Source organism: Eurytemora carolleeae, unplaced genomic scaffold (assembly GCF_000591075.1).
Source record: "Eurytemora carolleeae unplaced genomic scaffold, Eaff_2.0 scaffold52, whole genome shotgun sequence".
Classification (NCBI taxonomy): domain Eukaryota; kingdom Metazoa; phylum Arthropoda; class Copepoda; order Calanoida; family Temoridae; genus Eurytemora; species Eurytemora carolleeae.
In genome coordinates this window covers 98,904-120,933 of record NW_019396055.1, presented here as the reverse complement: position 1 = coordinate 120,933, position 22,030 = coordinate 98,904, and the positions used below count along the sequence as shown (strand labels likewise).

Genomic DNA, 22,030 nt, shown 5'->3' with positions numbered 1-22,030 from the left:
GGCAAGGAAAGTATTCACCCCTGCCATCTTGTTTTAGCTGTAGTGTACTGCAGCAATCACATACTGTTGTGTTTGGTACCAAGGTCAGCTGAATACTGAAAATATTTAAAATTGGACATTAACTCCAACTCTTCTGATGCTTTTTGAAAGCATCTTGGAGAAAAAAAACTATTTAAATGATCTGTCAAGAAATAAATATCCCTCACTGGAAACTCAGGTTCATTTCAAGTACTGGGCTAGAGCTTGAGCTTGTATCATGATATTAAGGCTGGATCAGTTAGGATTTCTGGTATATATGTATTCTATGGTATTGGCTCCTGGTATAATGAGATGAAGGCTGGATCAGCTTGGATTACAGAGGATATTACTGCAGTCTCTGTTTAGTGTACATGCATAACCCAATATTGAATATTTCTTGAACAATTCATCTTCAAGATATATAATATATATGTTCTATCTAGGAATACAGAGACAATGCTTAATATATTATTGTATTTAACTTGTTCAGACCATGCTAGACTTTATTTTTTAACAATTTATTTTTTTATTTAAAAAGGTTTTTATACAAGATAAATCAAAAATTGTACAATATTATTTTACAGTATTCCAATTTTTCACACTTTGGGATTCTTGGGGCCCCCGGTACCCTCCACCCTGAAAACCCCAAGTGGGAAACAGCACCCCAACATTTATTTTTGATATCAAAATATTTTGTATTAGAAATAGTCTGTACTCTGTACATTCTTCTTATCTATCCATTGGTTCAGAATTCTGCTAATCTCTGCTTTTTAAAATATTCTGTCTTATATTTCTGGTTTGTTGCTGACACTGAACACATATAACCTTTCAAATTTTCTGGAATTTGCTATCTCAGCAAGTTTGTAGATTGTTGAATGTTGATGATTATACTAAATATAGATCTATACACAATTAATGCTTCCCAGCTTTGTAAATGGATGGAGAAAGGAAAAGGAACACTGCTCCAGACTTGGAATTTTGAAAATTTGTAGGACCCAATGTCAGAATCTGCACTTATAAATAATGACTGACAAATGGGATAAAAGGAATTTTGGCTAGGAGTAGATTATTAACAGTTGGAGTCTTCAAACTTTTTTTCCTAAAGTTCCTAGATAGATGAGTTTATACTGTGCTGTATTTTGTTGGGCATGACAGTAAGCTCCTCTACTCTCACTCCGTTTCATAGTAAATCAAAGACAGGATAGCTTCGAGTTTTATAAAGGCTTGGGGCTTTAATCTGCCAATTAATATATTTTTAGACTACAGAAAAGGTTTGAATAATACAATCTCTCAATATTCATCCATCAAAAATCATAACATCATATTATTCAGATGTTAAAAACTGTAGCATGAAGCTAAAGGATACATAAATATAATCATACAAGAGCACAAAAAGAATTTAATTATTGAATAAACATATTTACCACATTAGTCCTCCAATACTAGCATGATAAATCAGCATAAAAGATATATATCTAACTACTCTCTATTAAATATGCCGGTAAACTGATCTAACACATGAGTTTTAGCTCATGAACAATACAATAAACATTTTTTCGGTAAAAAACAGGTTCAGCACAGCTTCTTTCCCTCAGCAACAATCATCAGAATACAGGGATAAATACTGGTAGAAGAGGGGCAATTCATAGATTTTGTACACAGCGTGAGCTCCCGTAACACAAAATTTAAAACAAAAAACCTCAATATTTCTTTTGAAGAACTTTTAGGCCTAAATCCTGACAAATATTATAAAATGAGTGTATTGTGTATATTTTTTAAAAAGGTAAACATAAATTTGCATATTAGAACTTCTAGAGTTCCTTTCTTGGTTGTATAAGTAATTGGTTTAAATTGTATACAATATAGAAAGACTAAAGAGTTATAATATGCAGAATATGTCTGGCATGAGTTTTCCTGCACTCAGAAACTTAAACAAATATGCATTCTTCATGGTGGTTGTCTGGGGGAATAAAAATATGATAATAAAAAAATAGTTTTCCACCTTTAGAGAGTGAATGACTTTGTTTGGAGTTAAAGTTTTGAAATAACAGTGCATGCAGTTTTATTATTCATTTGATACCTTTATAAAAGTTTATATGTTCCATAATTGCTACATAAGACCAAAAACAAAAAAAATCATGGAGCTGGATACTTAATTCCGGAGGTCAGGTGACATTCCATTTTTAGAATCATTTAATAGCTAAGAAACATATTTCTTTAATAAAAATGTTCCTAAATAGCAATTTACTTTACACAGAATTTTGTTTTTTTTTGTATAGGGGAAATTTGTTGAGGCACTTGATCACAAAAACTTTGCAAAGTAAATCAAGTAAAACCTTTACAATATTAATCCCTACCACTGTAAAGAAAAAAAAAAACTTAGTGGCCAACGTGTATAAATAACCAAAGAATGCATGATAGCTCTGAGATAGGGTTAGGTTTAGTACAAATAAAGTAAGTATCATTTTGTCATTGGTTGGCAATCATAAGTAAATAAAAGAACACTGCAGCATGATTTCTTCTTAATCTAAATGTTATAGATAACAATCACAAAACTTACTTTCACGAACAATACTCCAACATTTAACAGATGTAAAACAAAGCGAAATGTAAGCTATTTACTTTAATAGTAAACATGCCTAACATGCAACAATAAAGTATAAAAACATATATACTCGAAGTTTCTACATTTAATATGTAAACTAGATTCGCTGGGTGTAAAGTGAACAATTACTGAATAGTTTTTTTTAAAATTTAAATACCATACTTGTAATGTAAAATACTGAATTTTCTAGAGCTCACTTTACTGTATGTTTAAAAGTTCTTTCTATAATCTGAAGAATTGAATACTTCAATTCCATCAAGCTTAACTGAAAATTCAAACTTTTTAAAATTCAATTCAGTATCTCAAGATTCTAATGTCTGATGTCTATCTAGATTTCCTGAGAATAAATAATGCAAGAACTCGATACATAAGCTGCAATCCGTAGAATGAATGTGTCCCTGCCAAATGGTGATGGATCACAATTTATGAACAGAACATTACTAGGCGTCCATCTTATACAGGGCTGGGCACGTTCCAATTTTTTCTAGCCGTTTTGCTAAATGTTAGTTCCAACAGTTAAAAATGAAAATTTCGGGTAGCCGTTAATTTTAAAGGTAAGAACGGAACGTTTGTTCTGTTAGCATCATTTTCCGTTTTTAAAAAATACCGCCCGTTAACGATCTCAATTTTATCAATGGCGTTAACGGAAAATTTTCAAAAATCGTTATCAGTTCTGTTAAAGGTATTGCTATAATAAAATTAATGGCATTACGGCACGAAGCGGCAAAAAATGTCATTATAACGGTTTTAGAAAATTGTTAACAACACAAATATTAACGGTATATTACAGTATTAACAGTGAAAAAAATTTCGTTAACGTTTTAAAAACATGTAAAACGACATTAAAAAATTTCTTGCAATTTTAATCAGAAAATAACAAAATTTACTGTTTTTATTTTTTTAGTTAACATTTTTAACCGCTATTTTTTTCAAAAATGACTTATCACAGATCAAACAGAACTTTACTCAGCCCTAACCTTGACCTATAATATTTTTTCATGAAATATAAAGATTTTAAACTGCTGTATTTAATAGTTAAAATGAGTAAATAATGTGTTGTTTGAACTACAGGAAATGAAATGACGTCATCATCGGTAGTTAGAATGAACAATAGTTCAAATGATCAATAGTTCAAACCACTGCACATCTCTGTTGCTGCAAACGGCAGCATGGCTTCAAATGCGGATCCACAATCCATGACGTTCATGTATTCTATGACCTTTGAACAAAAGTGTACACTTGTTTTGAGTAAACACGTGTACTCTTTAACCTATATCCTTCGCCCAGTTCAATTATTACATTAAATACACTCACCCGACTCTCTCACTCTCAGCTCAGTCCGTCCACCCCACAGCCGCTGCGCCTGCGTCAACAGTCTACACTCTAAAGTCTCTTCCACTCCTCTCACTAAACAAGGTGAATTTACTATAAACAATATTCTAAACAGTTAATATGATATGTTTTGGAACGGGTTTTGTATTTATACTGTACAGCGTACAAATTTATTTTTAAGATCAGACTATTAAATACGACATTTGTTTTTAAATTAAAATCAGCTGATGTAAAAAATACACTTTACGTATAGATGATGTAACATTACCATGAAATACATTCAGCTTTAGAATTTGGGCATTAGGAGAAGGGTTTTATAAATGCTGTTTGAGTTGGACTTCGAATTTAAGCTTAATGGATCAAAAATACACATTTCCTAATTAACTTGGCTTATAGATTAGGCTAGGACCGACCGGGTGAATACTTGGAACTTCCCTAAATTTGAAAAAGATATGTTTTAAATTTCTGGTTCAGTATTTAAAATGAAATGTTAGGAAAGGTGTGTGGAAGTCTTACAAAATTGCAATTTTGTAGAAAAATTTACCCAACTACAAGGTAAGGGTCCGTCCTAGTATACGATTTTTGTCCTCCCCCCCCCTCATATCAACTTTGTACATGACCACTTATTTTTCAGCAAATTTATTATTGTTTATTTTTTTATTATTTAGGGTTAGGTTAGGTAAAGACACTTTCTGGGCCGAGCGCTGGGGTTCAAAAATCGTATACTAGGAAATTACCCAAGGTAATGAATTTACTTTGTAAGATAAGCATGATAATAAATAGTTATGTTCCAGTTGTATTACATCAATTTTTGTGCATCTTTTATTATGTTAAGGTCTTCTTCAAATTTGAGTATGTCTGAGCCTGTTATTTTGCGTGTGCTGGCGTCCAGCGTGAAAATAGCTGATCGCGCCGGTCAGATTGTCAGGGATATCATGGCTGGAGGTCAATTAGGTAAACGGTATTATTTTTAATGAAACAACTGTTTTTATTATTTTATGTTTTATTAACTTCTTTCTTAATTTTTTTTAAAGTTCGTAGCACTTTCATTTTAATAAATGAACTTTATGCTCTTATTATAAACCTTTTCTTACGCAAATTATTAATTTTTATGATCTCTAGTTCTCTTTTTTTTCTCAAAATTTTTTGTCGATTATGTACGCATTGTACATATTTAATCTCCTGTTTTCCATTCCAGGTATTGTTGAGAAAACTGGGAAAAATGATCTGCAAACCGAAGCGGACAGGTGTACATTTATTATATATATTATATATGTATTATATATATTTTTGTATTATATATATTATATATGTATTATTTATTTAATGGAATTTACTTCTTATAAAGCTTAATGCTGATATGCTTAAATATTATACTCTAATACTCTTTTTTTCTGGATATTGCATTTTATACTTGACAAAAAACTGGTGCAATACAAGACTTTTAGCATGAGTATAGTTTAGTATTCAGATGTGGTTTTCAGAAATGGAGTTTCTTGGTCCCAGTCTAGTGTTTTTCGTTTTCTAAAAATGTGGTATGATGACAGCACTGAAACGCTTGATAGATTTTCGCACATTGCTTTGAAACTAACACTGGGTTTGCAGAACTTATGAAGTTTCTTTAGATTTGCTTTATTTGATGGTGAGATATACCTCTTGAGCCGATTTCAAAAGGGTGAACAGAAAGCTTAATGCTGATATGCTTAAAGCATAAAAATGAGACACAAATTCCAGGCTTTGCTTTTTTAACGAGTTTTTCGTTCATTGAGTAAAAGAGGGATCGTCGCGCACAATACATCTGTATGCAACTATTCTGACCTATGCACAATACATCTGTATGCAACTATTCTGACCTATGGAAAACAGAAATAAAATTACTAAATCACCCGTCCAATAGAGAGTAGTATTTACAGATAATATTCAGCTAACAGTCCTAATTTTATTTTTCAGAATTAAAATAAATAATATTTTAGATCTGCTCAGAACTGTATAGTTGCCTCCTTGCAGGCTCAGTACCCCGACCTTACTGTGGTGGGGGAGGAGGGGGAGCAGGATCTTTCTCAGGTAATTCAAGAACCCGTCATCTTGAGATTTGTATATTCTACATCAGGGGTGTATATAATTCCAATTTTTTTACTGTCCCCCCTCAAACTTTTTTAGATTTTGTTCCCCAAAGCATAATAATCCCTAAAGTGATGCATTTAAGAAAACATAAATGGCGTCGCAGGCAAGTGTTTAAAAAATACTTTGGGGAATGGATTGTGGCAATGGCAAAAAAAGTCGGAATTGATTATTTGTCAGTCCAGGAGTATTTTTGAAATTAATTTCCCATAATTTTTCTTTTATCATATTCTTATGAAGTTGAAAATTTTTAACACAATTTTTTGCTACATTGTAACTTTTGGGGAAAACTATTAATGAAAAACTCGCTGATTTTAGATAAAGTTATGTAGATATTAGAAGTAAAGAGCTCCTGCTCTTCCCTTTCCTATATTTCCCTTCCTTCACTTTTTTATCTGCCAACCTTCCATCGATTCCCTACCCCTTCCCTGCGTTCTCTTTCTCTATCTACCCTACCTTCCTCTTACTTTCCTCATCTACTTCCCTTCCCTTTCCTGTATTCCTCTTTCCCTCTCAATCTTCCCCTTTCCCCACACCCTTCCCCGTTCCTACTTTTCCTCTTCCCTAAATATCTCCTTCCCAACCATCTCCTTCCCTACCTATCCACTTCCATCCATTCCCCCTCCCTAACTTCCCCTTCCCCACCTTCCCCTTCCCCACCCTTCCCTTTTTTCCGCTCTTACCGTTTCCCGTTTTCCTTTCATTTCCCCCCTCCCTTATTTCCCCCTTTTCTTTCCCCTTTTCTTTTCCCTTTTCCATTCCCTTCCCTTCCTCTGGGGTCTTTGATTTCTTTCTGGGGGGAAAGAATTTTATACACCCATGTTCTTTATAAAAAACGCTCTTCGCTCATATATATTATAACTATAGCTGGCCAAACAACTGGACCAAATTGTCTGAACTGTTTTTTTAAACTTCCTTCAACGACAACGCCGGGCAATTCAGCTAGTATGTGTTATTTAGCAGGGGTACCTAGCTCCTGGTTAAAGGCTTAAGAATCCCCTCCCCTCAAGGATTTTGACATATTTGTGGTGGACAATTTTTTAGCACATTTTCCCCACTTCTTGATACTTATTTCCCCAACAAACTAAAATTTTCCCTAAAAGTATTTATTTTTTTCTCCACATTTTACAAAAATTGAGATTATTTTTGGATCCACATTCTCATATCTCATGAAGTTGTGAACATTTTTTGAAGAGGGGGAGAGAAAACAAAGATTTTCAATAAAATATACACCCCTGTGTATAAATAACTGTAAACGTAATCATGTAAGGTGCTTTATTAGAATTTCGTATTATAGGTTCCAGCTGAATGGATTGTAAGGGATTATGAAGAAAAAGCTCTTTCTCTAAACTGCACTGATGATCTGTCCTCGGCGAAGGTACCATTACACCTAGCTAATTTTTCAACTAAAAACTAGTCACTTCGTAATGAATATTTCATATTTGAGTCTTTAAATATTCTGTACATATACGCAAGGGAGAGGGGGCCGTCTTCACACGAGTGCTTAGGATCAAATTCACTATTCATCTAGATCTCCGCGTTTTCTCCCAGAGTCCAGATTCTATAGATAGTTTATTTTAGCAGATCCAGATTCTTGTCCTGAAAAATAATAAAAAACATGTGCCAACACATTTTCCACTTAACGTTAAAAAGGAACTGATCACTCATCTCAAGCTTTCTCTCAACGTATTTCAAACGGTGACTGTATGATCAAGCGAAGAAATAAGAGTTGGAGGCTTGTAATCAGTTCCTTTATCAAATAAAAGAAATATATTATTAGAAATAATTTTAATCAATTTCCTCTTCTGATAAATATCTATTAGAATTAGATGATGTTAAGGTGTCCTTCTTGATCTGCGGATATTTTGTCTAAATCTCTTTTCTATTACATGTCTTCATCTATGATAAAATAAGATGAGATGTAAAGGATTTTAAAACCGGTTCCCCGTAACTACGAGAAAATGCTACCGGTGGGACGGGCAGAATCACAAAGTGATCCTGACATAGTTCTACACATCGAGTTATTAGACAAAAATTTTCATTACCGGATTAAAAAGATTTTAATTTAAGATGTCGGATTTAACTGTCTGGGTTGACCCTCTAGATGGAACAGCTGAATATACTCAGGTTATTTTTTCTAAAAAGTAATTTATATATTTTGAGAATACAGCGAATTAAAATTTTACAAAAAGCATTTCTGAGCGTTTGTTTTAAAAGGTTATAAAAATTTAATTGAGGGACTTATTGACAATTGGATCTTGACCACTGAACTTAATCTAGTGACTACTTGACCACTCACTTAATCTAAGGACTACTTGACCATTGAACATAATCTAGAGACTACTTAACCACTCACTTAATCTAGGGACTACTTGACCTCTGAACTTAATCTAGAGACTACTTGACCACTGAATTTTATCTAGAGACTACTTGACCACTGAATTTATTCTAGGGACTACTTGACCACTGAATTTAATCTAGGGACTACTTGACCTCTGAATTTAATCTAGGGACTACTTGACCTCTGAATTTAATCTAGGGACTACTTGACCACTGAATTAAATCTAGAGACTACTTGACCACTGAATTTTATGTAGAGACTACTTGACCACTGAATTTAATCTAGGGACTACTTGACCACTGAATTTAATCTAGGGACTACATGACCACTGAACTTAATCTAGGGACTACTTGACCACTGAATTTAATTAAGGAACTACTTGACAACTGAATCTAATTTAAAAGGTACTTGACCACTGAAATTTTCAAAGGACTACTTGACCATTGAATTTAATCTAAGAACTATTTGACCACTGAATTTAATGTAAGGGCTACATGTCCAATGACCATGACCACCGAACTTAATTGGGACTTCTTTACAACTGAAATCTATGGAAAACTTGACCACTGAATTTAATCTAGGGACAACTTGACCACTGAATTTAATCTAGGGACTACTTGACCACTGAATTTAATCTAGGGACTCTTGACCAGTGAATATAATCTAGGGACTAATTGAACATTGAATTTATTTAATCTAGGGACTCCTTGACCACGTGACCGTTCTGATAGGATTGAGCCTAGGTTCTCGAGCTGTAGCCGGAGTAATCCATCAACCATATTGGAACTATAAGGAAATATTTCATCAGTTTTTCTTCAAAACATCTTAATATTCCATATATGGCACCATTAAACATTACTCTTTTATCAAAAATATTGTACATTTTCAATATTTTCTCTCTATTTACAAATCAAATGTATGATGAGAACTGTTCTAAAACATTGAAATTGTATTCACTGAAGACGACTGATCCGTTTTTTAGTGTCCCATTTTCTAAATTTTATTTCTACTCTTTAAACTAAAACTTTTTATTATATTTTTAAACTCAAATGAGAGGAGTAAAATGTTCAATTTAATTAATTTGAGATTACTTAACTTTCAAGATGCAATATATTGATGAACATATTATTATAGAATAAAGGAGGACCTATCGGTCGAACCTTTTATGGTTTAGTTGGTGGGGGAGTTGTTGGACTAAACCCTATCCCTCCTCCTGAAGGTATATAAGTACATTAGACAAACTGTCCGTGCATAGGAACAGGATCCATTTAATTTTGATGGGGATCCGGATCTGGATTCCATCCTGAAAAAAATCCGGTTCCGGATCCAAAGTCATGAACATTTGTAAGATTTAATGATTTTTTAACAGAAGAATTTTCAAACTATTTTTCTTTTTTTCGCTTATTTTTCAGAGATAAAGAAATTTCTACTAATCTTTCTTTTTTCGACAGTTATAATTTGGGTTTTCAGAGCAACAAGTTTTTTGTTGATATTTTGTCCCTTGGATTCGGATCCAGGGAACTGCATAATTGTGCTGATCCGGATTCAGGAAGCCAACATGTTAAAGGATCCGGATCCAGGAAGCCAAACATGTTAAGGATACGGATCAGATATTTCCTTATTTATCTACACTAATACTTAGATTAGTTGATTGAAAACATTAATTGGAATCTGTTCAAGAAATATTAATATTTACTTTCTTTAGATACATAATATAATATAATTAATAAAAATTAATTGATATAAATATTTCCATTATGAAAAAAAATTCCAGGTTGAAACTGAATGAAAAAATGTGCCGTCATCCGCTTTGAGTTCACACAGTAAGCTAGAGTACGCTCCTAATTTACAGCTTTTCACTCAACATTTTAGAGCCATTTACAAAGAGTTCTATATCCACGATGATCAGTCAAAAGTTTAATGGGTACCCTAGTGAATCGGCGATGTCACTCTTAAATGGAAGAATACTATAAATTATGAGAGTAATTCCTTTAATCAAACATTTGATAAGAATTATTAATATTATCAGGTAGTCGTATTGTAGCAACAACTAGATCCCATGGAACCGGTTTGATTCAACAAGCTCTAGAGATTATTCAGGCTGACACAGTTCTTAGAGTTGGAGGAGCTGGACATAAGGTAGACAAGGGCGTATTTAGGAATTGTTTATGGGGGGGGGGCTTAAACTTTCTGTACAGGGGGGGGGGTGCTCAGCATCCGTTGGGGCCTGAAAATCCCCTGAAACCACTGGTCCAGGGGGGTTTTGAGCCCCATAGCCCCACCCCTGAATACGCCTCTGAAGGTAGAACTGTTGATTATGGAATACAGGCGCGCATTGCGTTAAAAATCAAAACATTTATTGAAGTTGTGGTTTTGAAGATTTTAAGTAAATAATTGTTTTAACATTTAGGAAAAAAAAGATTATTTTAAATGCAGGTTGAATCTTGTATCTTCATCTTAGGTCTTAAATTGTCTATAGTGTTTCCGAATCGTCTCCAACCTACATAGAGATGAATGTCAGAAGTCTACATTTTACACAATAATACATTTATATTTGCCAAATTTCCCCCAACTGTGCTCCCTGCTTTTTTTCACGAAAAAATATCATAGCGGGATTATTTTTTTGAACCAATTTAAGTCGGCGAGGGGGGGGGGAGCTCTTTTTGAAAAACAATCCTAAAAATTTTGGGATTCTTAGTATGTTGCAACAGTTTGTGACTTTGTAAATATAAATTCGGTTTTTCTAAGGTTATGTTGCTTATGGAAGGTCAGGCGCATGCGTACGTTTTCCCCTCTCCAGGTAAAAGATTTTGATAAATCCAATCTAAACTAAGCTATGAATGTTTGTCTGCTCTGAGCTGAAAACTTAAAAATATTGGATATCGAGATCAATCTCCCCTTTTTGTTAATCTTAAGATAATTTTTATATCCAGGAAAGTGTCTAAAAATTCAACCAAGCACAATCCCGAACAGCCAATCAGAAGCCGGGTAATTTTGAAATTTTACGCGCCACTTAATGAAAGAACTCTTATCGGTCCGAATCCAGAGGGGATATCCAAAAAGAGCGGATTAAGCACAAATCAATATTGTATTGATACACTACAGTGGATATTCAGATTTAGATTAAGTGTATCCAATTCTAAAGTTTTCAGAGCTGAAAACTTTAGAATGTGATATCCTTAATCCCGATCTGTTAATTAATCTGGAGATTAAATTCATGAGGACAACAAACAATATTTAATCTGGAGATTAAGAAAAAGAGTGGATCAAGCATTAATCCCGATATCCACCATTCTAAGGTTCCCAGCTCAGTTCTAGGTAAGGTTTAAGGTGGTCCAAAGAGCTTTTAATGAATAATAGTTGCAGAGTGTTCTTGGGCTAAAGTTAGAAGTTTCATGATAAATAAATACATAGATATTTTCTTTTTATTCGGAGAATGCTTGGCACGGACCGGATTATTTAATGATAAAATTTAGATTAATTGGAACTAAATGTGTTTTTTTGGAAATAATTTTTTTTTTTGTTGGGGGGGGGGAAATGCTTTAAAAAGAGGTTAGCCAACCAGTGACGTCTGGATACAGTTGGTTCTCTGGTAATATCAAGGACACGACACAAGAGATTATATTACAATATATTGTTATATTTCTGTGAGGAATTCTTGGCATCTAGAATTAATGATTAATGTCTGGGAAATATGTTTATACATTTTTCTAAAGAAATTTGTATAGATCTGGAGTGTACTGTACCGCACTGTACTAAAAAGCACTGTACGGTGCTGTACTAAATTTTACTACTGAAATGCACTGTATTTACAGCATTTTTACTTAAATTATTGTGCTGTACTGTACAGTTTACTTTAATTATTGTGCTGTACAGTTTACTTTAGGTTGTAAGAAATGGGATACATGTGCTCCTGAGGCGATTCTTCACGCTATGGGAGGAAAACTTACAGATATGAAGGGACAGACATACCAGTATCATTCTCAGGTGACATATTTACATACCAGCACCATCAAAATGTGACATACAGACATACAACTACCATTTTCAGTGGACATACAAATAGACCAGTATCATTTTCAGGTGACATCCATACAGAACAGTATCAGTCTCAGGTGACATGCATACATACCAGTACCATTCTCAGGTGACATACTGACATACCAGTGCCATTCTCAGGTGACATGCAAACATACCAGTACCATTCTCAGCTGACATCCATACATACCAGTACCATTCTCAGCTGACATACTGACATACCACTATCATTCTCAGCTGAGTGACGTAGATAAGAAATAATAATTAGATCTGAAAGGGAACCCGACATGGAACCCTCAGACATACAGACATACCAGTACAATTATTAGGTCACATAATGAAGCATTTTTTTTTTCTCGAGACAGAAACTTACACCAAGGGGGCCAGGCTGTCATTCTGTACAAAAACAAGGAATTTACTAATTTAAGATATGTCCATTATCTCAATTATGTCAATTTTGGCAATTGTGTCAATTATGTCAATTATGTCATTTATGTCAAATATTATGTCAACTATGTCAATTATGTAAATTATGTCATATATGGCAATTTTGTCAATTTACATACTTCAGGTTGAACACAGGAACAGTGACGGAGTGTTGGCTACAGCCAAAGCTAGTGATCATGCCTGGTACTTAGATACCATACCCCAGGTACTTAGATACCATACCCCAGGTACTTCATTGTACAGGGGTACTTAGATACCATACCCAAGGTAATTCATTGTACAGGGGTACTTAGATACCATACCCCAGGTAATTAGATACCATACCCCAGGTACTTAGATACCATACCCCAGGTAATTCATTGTACAGGGGTACTTAGATACCATACCCCAGGTAATTAGATACCATACCCCAGGTACTTTGATACCATACCCCAGGTAATTCATTGTACAGGTGTACTTAGATACCATACCCCAGGTAATTCATTGTACAGGGGTACTTAGATACCATACCCCAGGTAATTCATTGTACAGGGGTATTTTATCCTTGAAATATCTCCCTTCTTAAACTTTTAAGGAAAATAAATGATTTTGTAGATGCTTGCAAAGCAAACAAAATATGAAAAATTTTATTAATTGGAGAAAAATTATATTTTTTAAGCAAAACATAATTTTATTTTGTTTTCAGGAGGTAAAGGATAAAGTTAAGGACAGTTTAAGAAAGAAGTAATCTTATTGATTAACATCAAGACTTGAATCCAAAATCAGAATCCTTCAAAATTGATCCAGATCGACTACATGATCAATGATCATGAAACCAAGTCAAATATTCAAACATAACAAAAAGAATTAATTTAAAATTGAATATTTTAGATTATCAATGTGGACAATGACACGGCAAAAAAATGTTACGAAATAAAAAGCCTTAAGATGTGCCTTAAATCAAATGTATTTTATCACAGTAATTATGATTTATCAGTTTAATCCAATGGTTTAGATGCATTTATTTGTGTGATCGTCTTCAGTTGTATATTAATTATTGTTTGTTTTGATATTAATGTGTTTTTACTTACTATCGATTCCTCTTGAAACCAGTTATTTTGTAAACATCTTTAGATAAGAAATTAAATCATTATCTCTTCTGTATACTCTAAATCCTGCCAGTGATTGGGTGACTTGCAGTGAAAAAATGAAATTTTGTTTGTCTTAATATTTTTCTTTTTCGCTTTTTTTTCAAAATTTTTTCCTTAGATGGATTGATAGATGAATGTAAGTGACCCCCCATGAAAAGATATCAACGCCCGATTCACAACGTACCCTTCAAACCTTAAATCAATTAAAAATGTAAAAGATAATGTCGTTTTTCTAGGTTTAATACTAATAGTGTGAAAAGTCTTTTTCTGCAATAGAAATGCGTAAGTCACTGTTATCGAGGAACTATAATAATGATTAGTTTGTTAATTAATCGAAAATTGCCACCAGAGCACGCCAAGTCACTTGGAGTTCATAGTGTATTTAGTGACGCTTTTATTAACTTATAAAATAAGAATGTTTGCAACATAAAAACATTCCAAATTTTCAGATAAAATGAGCACTGGGATTCTAACTGGAAAACTTTCTCGTTCTGCTTTATTCAATTCTAGAAGGCATAAGGATTTTTCCCAAAATTTTATATTTAACGTAAAACAGTCAAATTAAATGTTAGATTATTAAATTTATGTAAGAAAACAGCTGTTCAGAGATCAATAATCGTCCGAATTTTAAACTGTGTTTTTCGATTTCCTACTTTTGGTTGACAATATTTTTAATATGCACTGTCAGGCCTTTTGAGGACTAAAAACCCGTAAGATTTTACTGATTCAAAGGGGGGGGGGGGCTCAACCCCCGGTATGCCTATGAAGAATCGATATAATTTTGACAAGCACGAGGGGCCTTTATTTTTTTAATGATTACTTGTAGTCGTTAACAAGCTGTAATTCATTACACAGTACATTACAGATAGCAGCATACATAGCAAGGGCGGATACAGGATTTAATTAAGGGGGGGGGGGGGCAAGAATTTTTAGAAACAAAAAATTCATAATTAGAAACAAAAAATCGCGCTGCAGGCGAAATTTTTTTTGACTTAAAAGACTAAAAAACTAGATTTTTAACTTTTCAAACATTATAGTTTATTAAGACAGATATATTTCCTGTTTTGAACTGTTCCCTTAAGCATGCTATTGAGAAGCTATTCTGAAAATAGGAACAAAAAATTCCAAATTCAGGGGGGCTACGCCCTTCCCTGAATCTGTCAGGGGGTGGCGAATGCCCCCCCGCCCCCCCCCCTGTATCCGCCCCTGATACATATGTAATATGAATCTATGTTAGGTATGTACACAATAAGAAAGTGCGGATAGGATGCTCAAGTGGATTCTGGGGAGATACCCCTACTGCAGTACCTCAACTTCTTCAGGGCGGAAATATTCAGGTTCCTTGATAATCTTCATTCTACCCAGGGGCGTACGAGAGCATTTGTGTAATTTGCGGGTGTCAGCGTGCAAAACAAGAGAATGTTGTGCCCCCCCCCCTTGGCAACATTGTGCCCCCCTTAAAAACCCCTTTTTTGAAAAAAATATTGATGTCTAACTATGTAAACTATTCGATCATTTAAAGTATACACACTTCCATATTACAAGTGTTGATTAATTATTTATGTAATTTTATTAAGTGAACTTATTAGACACTCCTCCTTAATACTGTGGTTTAAGCTTCAAGGGGTGAAAAATAGAGATGGAAACGTTTCTTGAAAACTATCTATATTTTCATAGGTTTGATACATATTGTATTATAAATAATGATATCAAATATATTTACACCGAAGACAGTATTTGTAAGCTTCAAGGGGTGAAAAATAGGGATGGAAACGTTTCTTGAAAAATATCTATATTTTCATAGGTTTGATACATATTGTATTATAAATAATGATATCAAATATATTGTCACCGAAGACAGTATTTGTAAGCTTCAAGGGGTGAAAAATATAGATGGGAACGTTTCTTGAAAAATATCTATATTTTCATAGGTTTGATACATATTGTATTATAAATAATGATATCAAATATATTGTCACCGAAGACAGTATTAATTAAAGCTTTTATAACGAAACATTCTTATTTAAGGGCAAAAGTGAGATTTTAAGGTATTTTTTATTATACGATGTAATGATACTAAAATGTATTACATGCGTAAATTCAAGTGACCCTCCATTTAAAGAGTGGCATGTCCGATGTACCTTCGAAACCTTCATTTCTCCATCGTTTCTGAAGTATGAATCACTTTAGTAGAGAAACCACAAATAAAGATAATCAGTTTTCACAATGAGAAACACGGATATTAGATGTAAGAAAGATTTGAAGGGTAGATGTGAATCAGAATTGAAATGAGGTTTGCAGTCACTTTAAACCTCTAAATTGATTCTATATTTATTAAACTGCTTTGTAGCCCCCCCCCATGGGTGCTTCCCTACTACGCCCTAGATTCTACCCCCGCCCCATCCCTGATATTTCAGGGTGGAAATATTCAGGTTCCATTTCACCCCCATATTCCATAAAAAAAATCTTGTTAATCTTCATTTTATCCATATATGATAGTAGTAATAATAACAATATTAATATATATCTATGATATAAAACATTTCAACCTTTACGAACATTTTGGAATGTTTTTTTTTGACTAAAACNATAAATCCTATCTCAGTCCCTCGAGACTTTCCCCGCTGTTCTTTTTTCCACAATCATCGGTTTTATTACTTGCTGATTCCCTTGACTATCATTAGGCATGTTTGTTGCTGAATGCATTAAAGAATTACAGTAGGATATAGGACAAATAGGATATATGTGGAAAAATGGAAATCTTTCCTCATAGATTCATTAGAATATTGAAAATGGGCATATAGTGAAATTCCATCCTTCACGAGGGATTTTCAAGCTTTTGAGGATTCGTGTTAAAATTGAAACATTTTTAAAAAAAATTTGTCCAACATTTTTTACTTATTTTTCTAATAAACGAAAACGAAAAAAGATGGCAAAGATTTAATTGTGATAGTTAGATAGTTCGTTTAATTTACTTAAAATGATGGATTATGATAAGTTATGATAAGTTTTTGATAAAGTATAATCAATTAGTACAAGGGGTGTATATTTTCTTGAAAATCATTTCTACCCGCCTCTTTCGAAAATCATTATTTTCTCCAGAATTCAGGTTTATAATTTTTTAGGGCTTTATTCGCTGAAATGGAGAAAATAAATAAAAATTTGTAGTTAAAAAAAATATGGAAAAACTTACTTGTTAATGTTTAATTTTTAATTTTTTTCCCCTAGTTCTTCAAAAATAATTCCTTTCCCTCAAGCGGAAAATAGATTTTAGCTTTACCTTTTAGTAATCCAAAAAAGTTGTTTAATTGAAATTATATAAATATTTTATTATGTGTTTAGTATCTGGTGTGTGACTACCTCTCCGAAATCACTATGTCTCTCCTTGCAGCAGCTAGGGAAACATTTTAATATATTTTTATTTACACTTTGCTTGTCTGTCTGTTTGAATCCAGTAAACGTCAAAAAAGCCAAACTAATCGTGCCCAAATTTTGTGTGAGATTTACATGACCCCCCGCCGGGAAGGTTTCTGAATGATCAAAATTTCAATAATTTGCATTAAATTTGAAAATCCGCGAAATTTTTTTTCTTCAAATCCACGAATATTCCTTTTGGTTTTGTTTTACAATGTTCGCAATGAGAAAATGTTCACAATTGAAAAAGAAGAATGGCGTGAAGCGCCCTAAAAGCCTCGTTTTTATATTATATATTTTTTTACACGTTCCAGGGGTTGAAACAGGGGTATATATTTTCAAGAATTACATCCCCAGTGGGATTTTTAAAGCTCTGGGGGAAAAATGAAAATTGTAAACTTTTAACCCAAAATTTCATATATTTTCCCATGTAAATCAATAATTATTCCCAAATCCGCGTTTTAATTTAAAACCCTTAAACATGCTCAACACTGCACCGTGCCGGGNGGGGGTATTTTTAAAAGGAAGGACAAATTATCTCATTTAACATAAAGACAAAAGAAAGGAAAATATTGATAAAAAATTGATTGAAAAGACAAAATGAAAAACATCAGGAAATCAAATCTGAAATATAATAATCGAATATTGTACCTTCGCGTTGATTCTGTATAAAGTTTACCTAAAAAGTGCCCAGGAAAATTCTTCATCTATTTAAATTAAAAATTTCGTGTTACAATACCATTTTTTATCTTCCCAAATTCAAACTTAAAATCGTCGAAAATTAGACTTTTGGATTTTTTCTTCGATTTCTATTTTGAAGTTTTAATGTTTTAATGATTTTTTTATTGGCTTTTTTTCTGAACAAGTTTTTTAAATGGATTTATATTGTTAACCATGGTCTTAAATGAATTTGCAAGGATTTTGTCAAATATATTATACTAGCCTTAGAGGGCGCTTCGCGCCCATCTTCTAAATTAATTGTGAACATGTTCTCTTTGTGTACATCGTAAAACAAAACAAAAATAATTCGCGGATTTTCACAAAAAATTTCGTGAATTTTCAAAATTTTAAAAAATTTAATGACGATCAAATTTTGATTGAGACAAATATTTAAAATTTCAATCATTCATAAACCTTCCCTGGGGTCCCTAGATGTCCCACAAAAAATTTGGGCCCGATCGGTTCAGCCGTTTTGACGTTTATTGGATACAAACAGACAGACAGACAAACAGACAGACAAGCCAAATTTATATATAGATATTAGTTATGATTTTTTTAATGGGTTTGGTGGAAAGTATTTAGGCCAAAATAATAAATGATATAAATAACACTGGGCTGGGATGTTGTAAATATATGAAGAGTAGAAGAAAGATGATAGATGAGATTATACATTAAGATTGAATCCATGAAGCAGGAAAACAAAGGAATTGAGTAGTTGTCACAAACTCCGATTTTCTTATCTCCATATCTTTGCAGTCCCATGTCGCAGACCTTAGATATTTCAAACTATGAATTCTGCTAGATTGGAGCAAAACTTACCATTTGAGCCTTACTAAGTGAACAGTTTGTTAAGCTACCAAACTATGGGCTCAAAATCTAGATACTCGTTGTGGTATCACATCTTGTCATGCTCTGCTTCAGAACTTCCTACAAGCCTCATAAACTCTCGACTCTAATCTATCATCTCTGGATGTAGGGTACACTGTTCAATCTCAAAAGATTGACCACAATTTTTTTTATTTAATAAAACGACATATTTACAACATAAAGAAAGGAGCAAGTTACAATTCATAAAAGTCGGGGCTTAAAATATATATTTGTCACAAACTTTACAAAGTTTTTGCAATATTAAAGTTTTTAAACTTATTGGAAACATGTTGGAAACCCTTTATAAAGATTTTACATCTTTAAAATATATCTAAATGGTTTATAAGTTGGAACAAAGACAAGTACATAAAGTACATAGACTATCTTATTAAGAAGAGAATTATAAAAATATGAAATGTGTGTTGTAGATCCAAAAACCCACAGCTTGGGTTTACTCCAGATTTTGTGGAGAGTATTGCACCGTACTTGGGAGAAATTAAAAATCAAGGTGAATCTTCCTCTGAGTATTAAAATTTATTTTCAAAAGGAAAGAATTTTCACACCAAACGTTGTAACGTAACGTAAATTTAAAATTTTAATAGCAGAGTGATATATGTATTTATGCAACTGTCTTGTGTTATCGTGCGGGACAAAATATTTTTTTGTTGGCCGGGGGTTTAACCTTTTTTGTTTGTTTAAGGTTTAAACCGAAAACAAAGAAACAAAAAAGTAAAAATTTCAACCAAAAACATAATTTCCCAAATGCACAAGACAGTTGGATAAATAAAATTATTCAATTTAAGTTTCATTAAATGTGCGATTTTTTAAATTAAAATTCGCAAAATAAAAAGGGAAACCTGGTTTGCTGGTATAAAATGTTACTTATTTACCTCGGAGCAAATATGAAACTTTTTATGCCCAAGATCATGAAATTGTGAGTAAAAATGCGGGAAAAATTTCTCTCAGAATTGATAAAATTACTTAATTACTCTGTCGTAGGGTGATAAAGTAACTTTATAACCCTACAACGGGAAATATTAGGTACAAAGGAATTGAGTTTTTGCCACAAACTCTGCTTTTCTAAACCCTATATCTTTAGATTTCAATGTTGTAGACCTTAGATATTTCAAACTATGAATTCTGTTAGATCAAATAATGTAAGTTTGAAATATCAAAGATTTGCGACATTGGGTTCCAAAGATATAGAGATTATAAATTCAGAGTTTGTTGCAAAGACTCAATTCCTTTGAAATTTTAATAGCAGAGTGATAAAGTTACCCTAATGTCGGATGATATAATAAATGTATCACCCTACAACAGGAAATATTAGATGTGATAAATTCCCCCAAATTTAATAAAAAAGTTAAAGAAAACTTGTTCACTGTTCAGGGATCAGAGTTGTTACTAATGGAGGAGGAATTAACCCTGCAGGTAGTTTTTAATGACATTTTTTTCTATCTTTGTTCTACTTGATCTAGATTTTATCAATAATTATTTTAGCTTGTGCAGCCATGTTACAGAGCTTATCAAAGGTAACACATTATTATTTTGCTGATGCAGATCTAAGATGATAAAATGCTAAATTTGTATTCAGTTTTAAAGAAATTTTAAGGAGTAAAAACCCTGCAAACTGAATTCTGTTATCTCTAATTGTTATTATTTCAAAATTTACAAATGCTTGCAGTTAGATCAGCAATCAAAACCTAAAATTGTAACAAGAAGATTTGCACCCATAAAACTGGTATTTAATATTTAATCATTTCCCCTTTAACCTGTTAATTCTCTAAACGTGGTTTTTATGCGAAAAGTTAAGTTTCTAACTTGCAGTCCTTGGAGAAAAGCTCAACTTTGTTTAACTTTATCTCAAGAAATAAAAACATTATAATTTAATCCACACAACTTTGATGAGCAATTCTTTTTCCAACTGTAAAAGATATTAAGGACTTTTCATGGATAAATGGAATTTTCTTTGCCTTAAAGGGATTATCGGGATCCTTTTGCAAAAAGGAAAGCTTTTTAGGTTTTTAAAACTCTGAATCGGGGACTATTAATAATTTTGAGGGTAAATTAATGATTATTTGGGTAAAGCTAAGAACTATACAAAAAGAAAGAATATTTTTGACTGAAATCCATTATTTAAATTTTCCCCAAAATCTTCTAAAACAATTCCCTCCTGCTGAGTGGATATAATTTTCCTTTCAAGAAAATTATGGGATTTTTTTAAGAAGCAATTTTGTTATTTAGAAATAATATTTTCTCTTTTAAAACCTTATATTTATATATATCTAGTGATCAATCTTTCCTAATTGCTAAAATATCTGAAAATATGATATAAGTAAATGAATAAACTTCTAATGGAGCTAAACTTTTTTGTCGTCATTAATACAATATTCTGAAAAAATCTATTGCTTTTTTACACCTATATATCTAAAAAGATTTAAAATTTATTTTACATAAATAATCAAATTATATTTTGTTTGTTTTTTTCCACTAAATTATCAATTAAATGATTTAATTCAAGTACAGTTAAACCATTCATATATTTATTTTTCGTAAATAAGCCATTTAATTATTTATAAATAAACCATATAATTATAATCCATAGAATTTATCTATTTCACATAAAATAAACCGTTCAAAAATTTGTATAAATAAATTTTACAATAAATGGTTTATTTTATTTAAATTAATTTGTATAATTTAAATAAATTAAAATATTTAAAGAGTTATACAATGAATTAAACAATGCAAGGCTTTTAGAGCGCTTCGTGTACATCTTCTATTTAACTTTTAACTGTGCAGCTCTATCAGTGAGATCTGTGAGCATCTTCTCTTTGTATAAGATAAAACAAGAACAAAAAAGTTCACGGATTTAATCATATTTTTCGCGCATTTTCAAAAGGGGATGGCGGAGTTGGCACATTTGATGTAGGGGGGGGGGGGCCCTGCCTTCATTTTTGGTTCAAATCTTCCAATTTTTTGGGTGCACGCCTAATT

The 22,030-nt window shown here is 32.5% G+C and overlaps 2 protein-coding genes across 3 annotated transcripts in view; both read left to right on the top strand.

The window, feature by feature from the left end:
* Window positions 1-4,232: 4,232 nt before the first annotated feature.
* On the top strand, window positions 4,233-13,792 carry LOC111707080 (3'(2'),5'-bisphosphate nucleotidase 1). Its single transcript, XM_023480082.1, has 14 exons — window positions 4,233-4,510; window positions 4,791-4,909; window positions 5,154-5,202; window positions 5,929-6,019; window positions 7,374-7,454; window positions 8,147-8,203; window positions 9,118-9,210; window positions 9,552-9,636; window positions 10,447-10,556; window positions 11,166-11,217; window positions 12,304-12,404; window positions 13,027-13,129; window positions 13,588-13,590; window positions 13,773-13,792. Exons 1-14 carry the CDS (start codon window positions 4,443-4,445, stop codon window positions 13,790-13,792), a joined length of 1,032 nt encoding a protein of 343 aa, XP_023335850.1. The 5' UTR covers window positions 4,233-4,442.
* Window positions 13,197-22,030, top strand: part of LOC111706988 (uncharacterized) — a 31,076-nt gene continuing 22,242 nt past the window's right edge. The window contains exons 1-7 of one of the 2 annotated variants that reach the window (XM_023479965.1): window positions 13,197-13,209; window positions 13,588-14,545; window positions 15,270-15,369; window positions 17,375-17,430; window positions 19,462-19,541; window positions 20,423-20,464; window positions 20,534-20,565. In XM_023479965.1, the coding sequence (XP_023335733.1) occupies window positions 14,487-14,545; window positions 15,270-15,369; window positions 17,375-17,430; window positions 19,462-19,541; window positions 20,423-20,464; window positions 20,534-20,565 (369 nt within the window). In that variant the 5' untranslated portion in view covers window positions 13,197-13,209; window positions 13,588-14,486. Of the gene's footprint in view, window positions 13,210-13,377; window positions 13,418-13,587; window positions 14,546-15,269; window positions 15,370-17,374; window positions 17,431-19,461; window positions 19,542-20,422; window positions 20,465-20,533; window positions 20,566-22,030 lie in introns of those variants that run through there. The other variant, XM_023479957.1, reaches the window with a different exon arrangement.

What these genes read in the sequence shown, in the direction of transcription:
- LOC111707080 (XM_023480082.1), top strand. Translation starts at nt 4,443, where the DNA reads ATGTTAGGAAAGGTGTGTGGAAGTCTTACAAAATTGCAATTTTGTAGA. An exon ending in GAACAGCTGAATATACTCAG is followed by an intron (nt 8,204 to 9,117) that starts GTTATTTTTTCT and finishes TATTTAATCTAG; the next exon opens with GGACTCCTTGACCACGTGAC. An exon ending in TTGGAGGAGCTGGACATAAG is followed by an intron (nt 10,557 to 11,165) that starts GTAGACAAGGGC and finishes GGTTTTTCTAAG; the next exon opens with GTTATGTTGCTTATGGAAGG.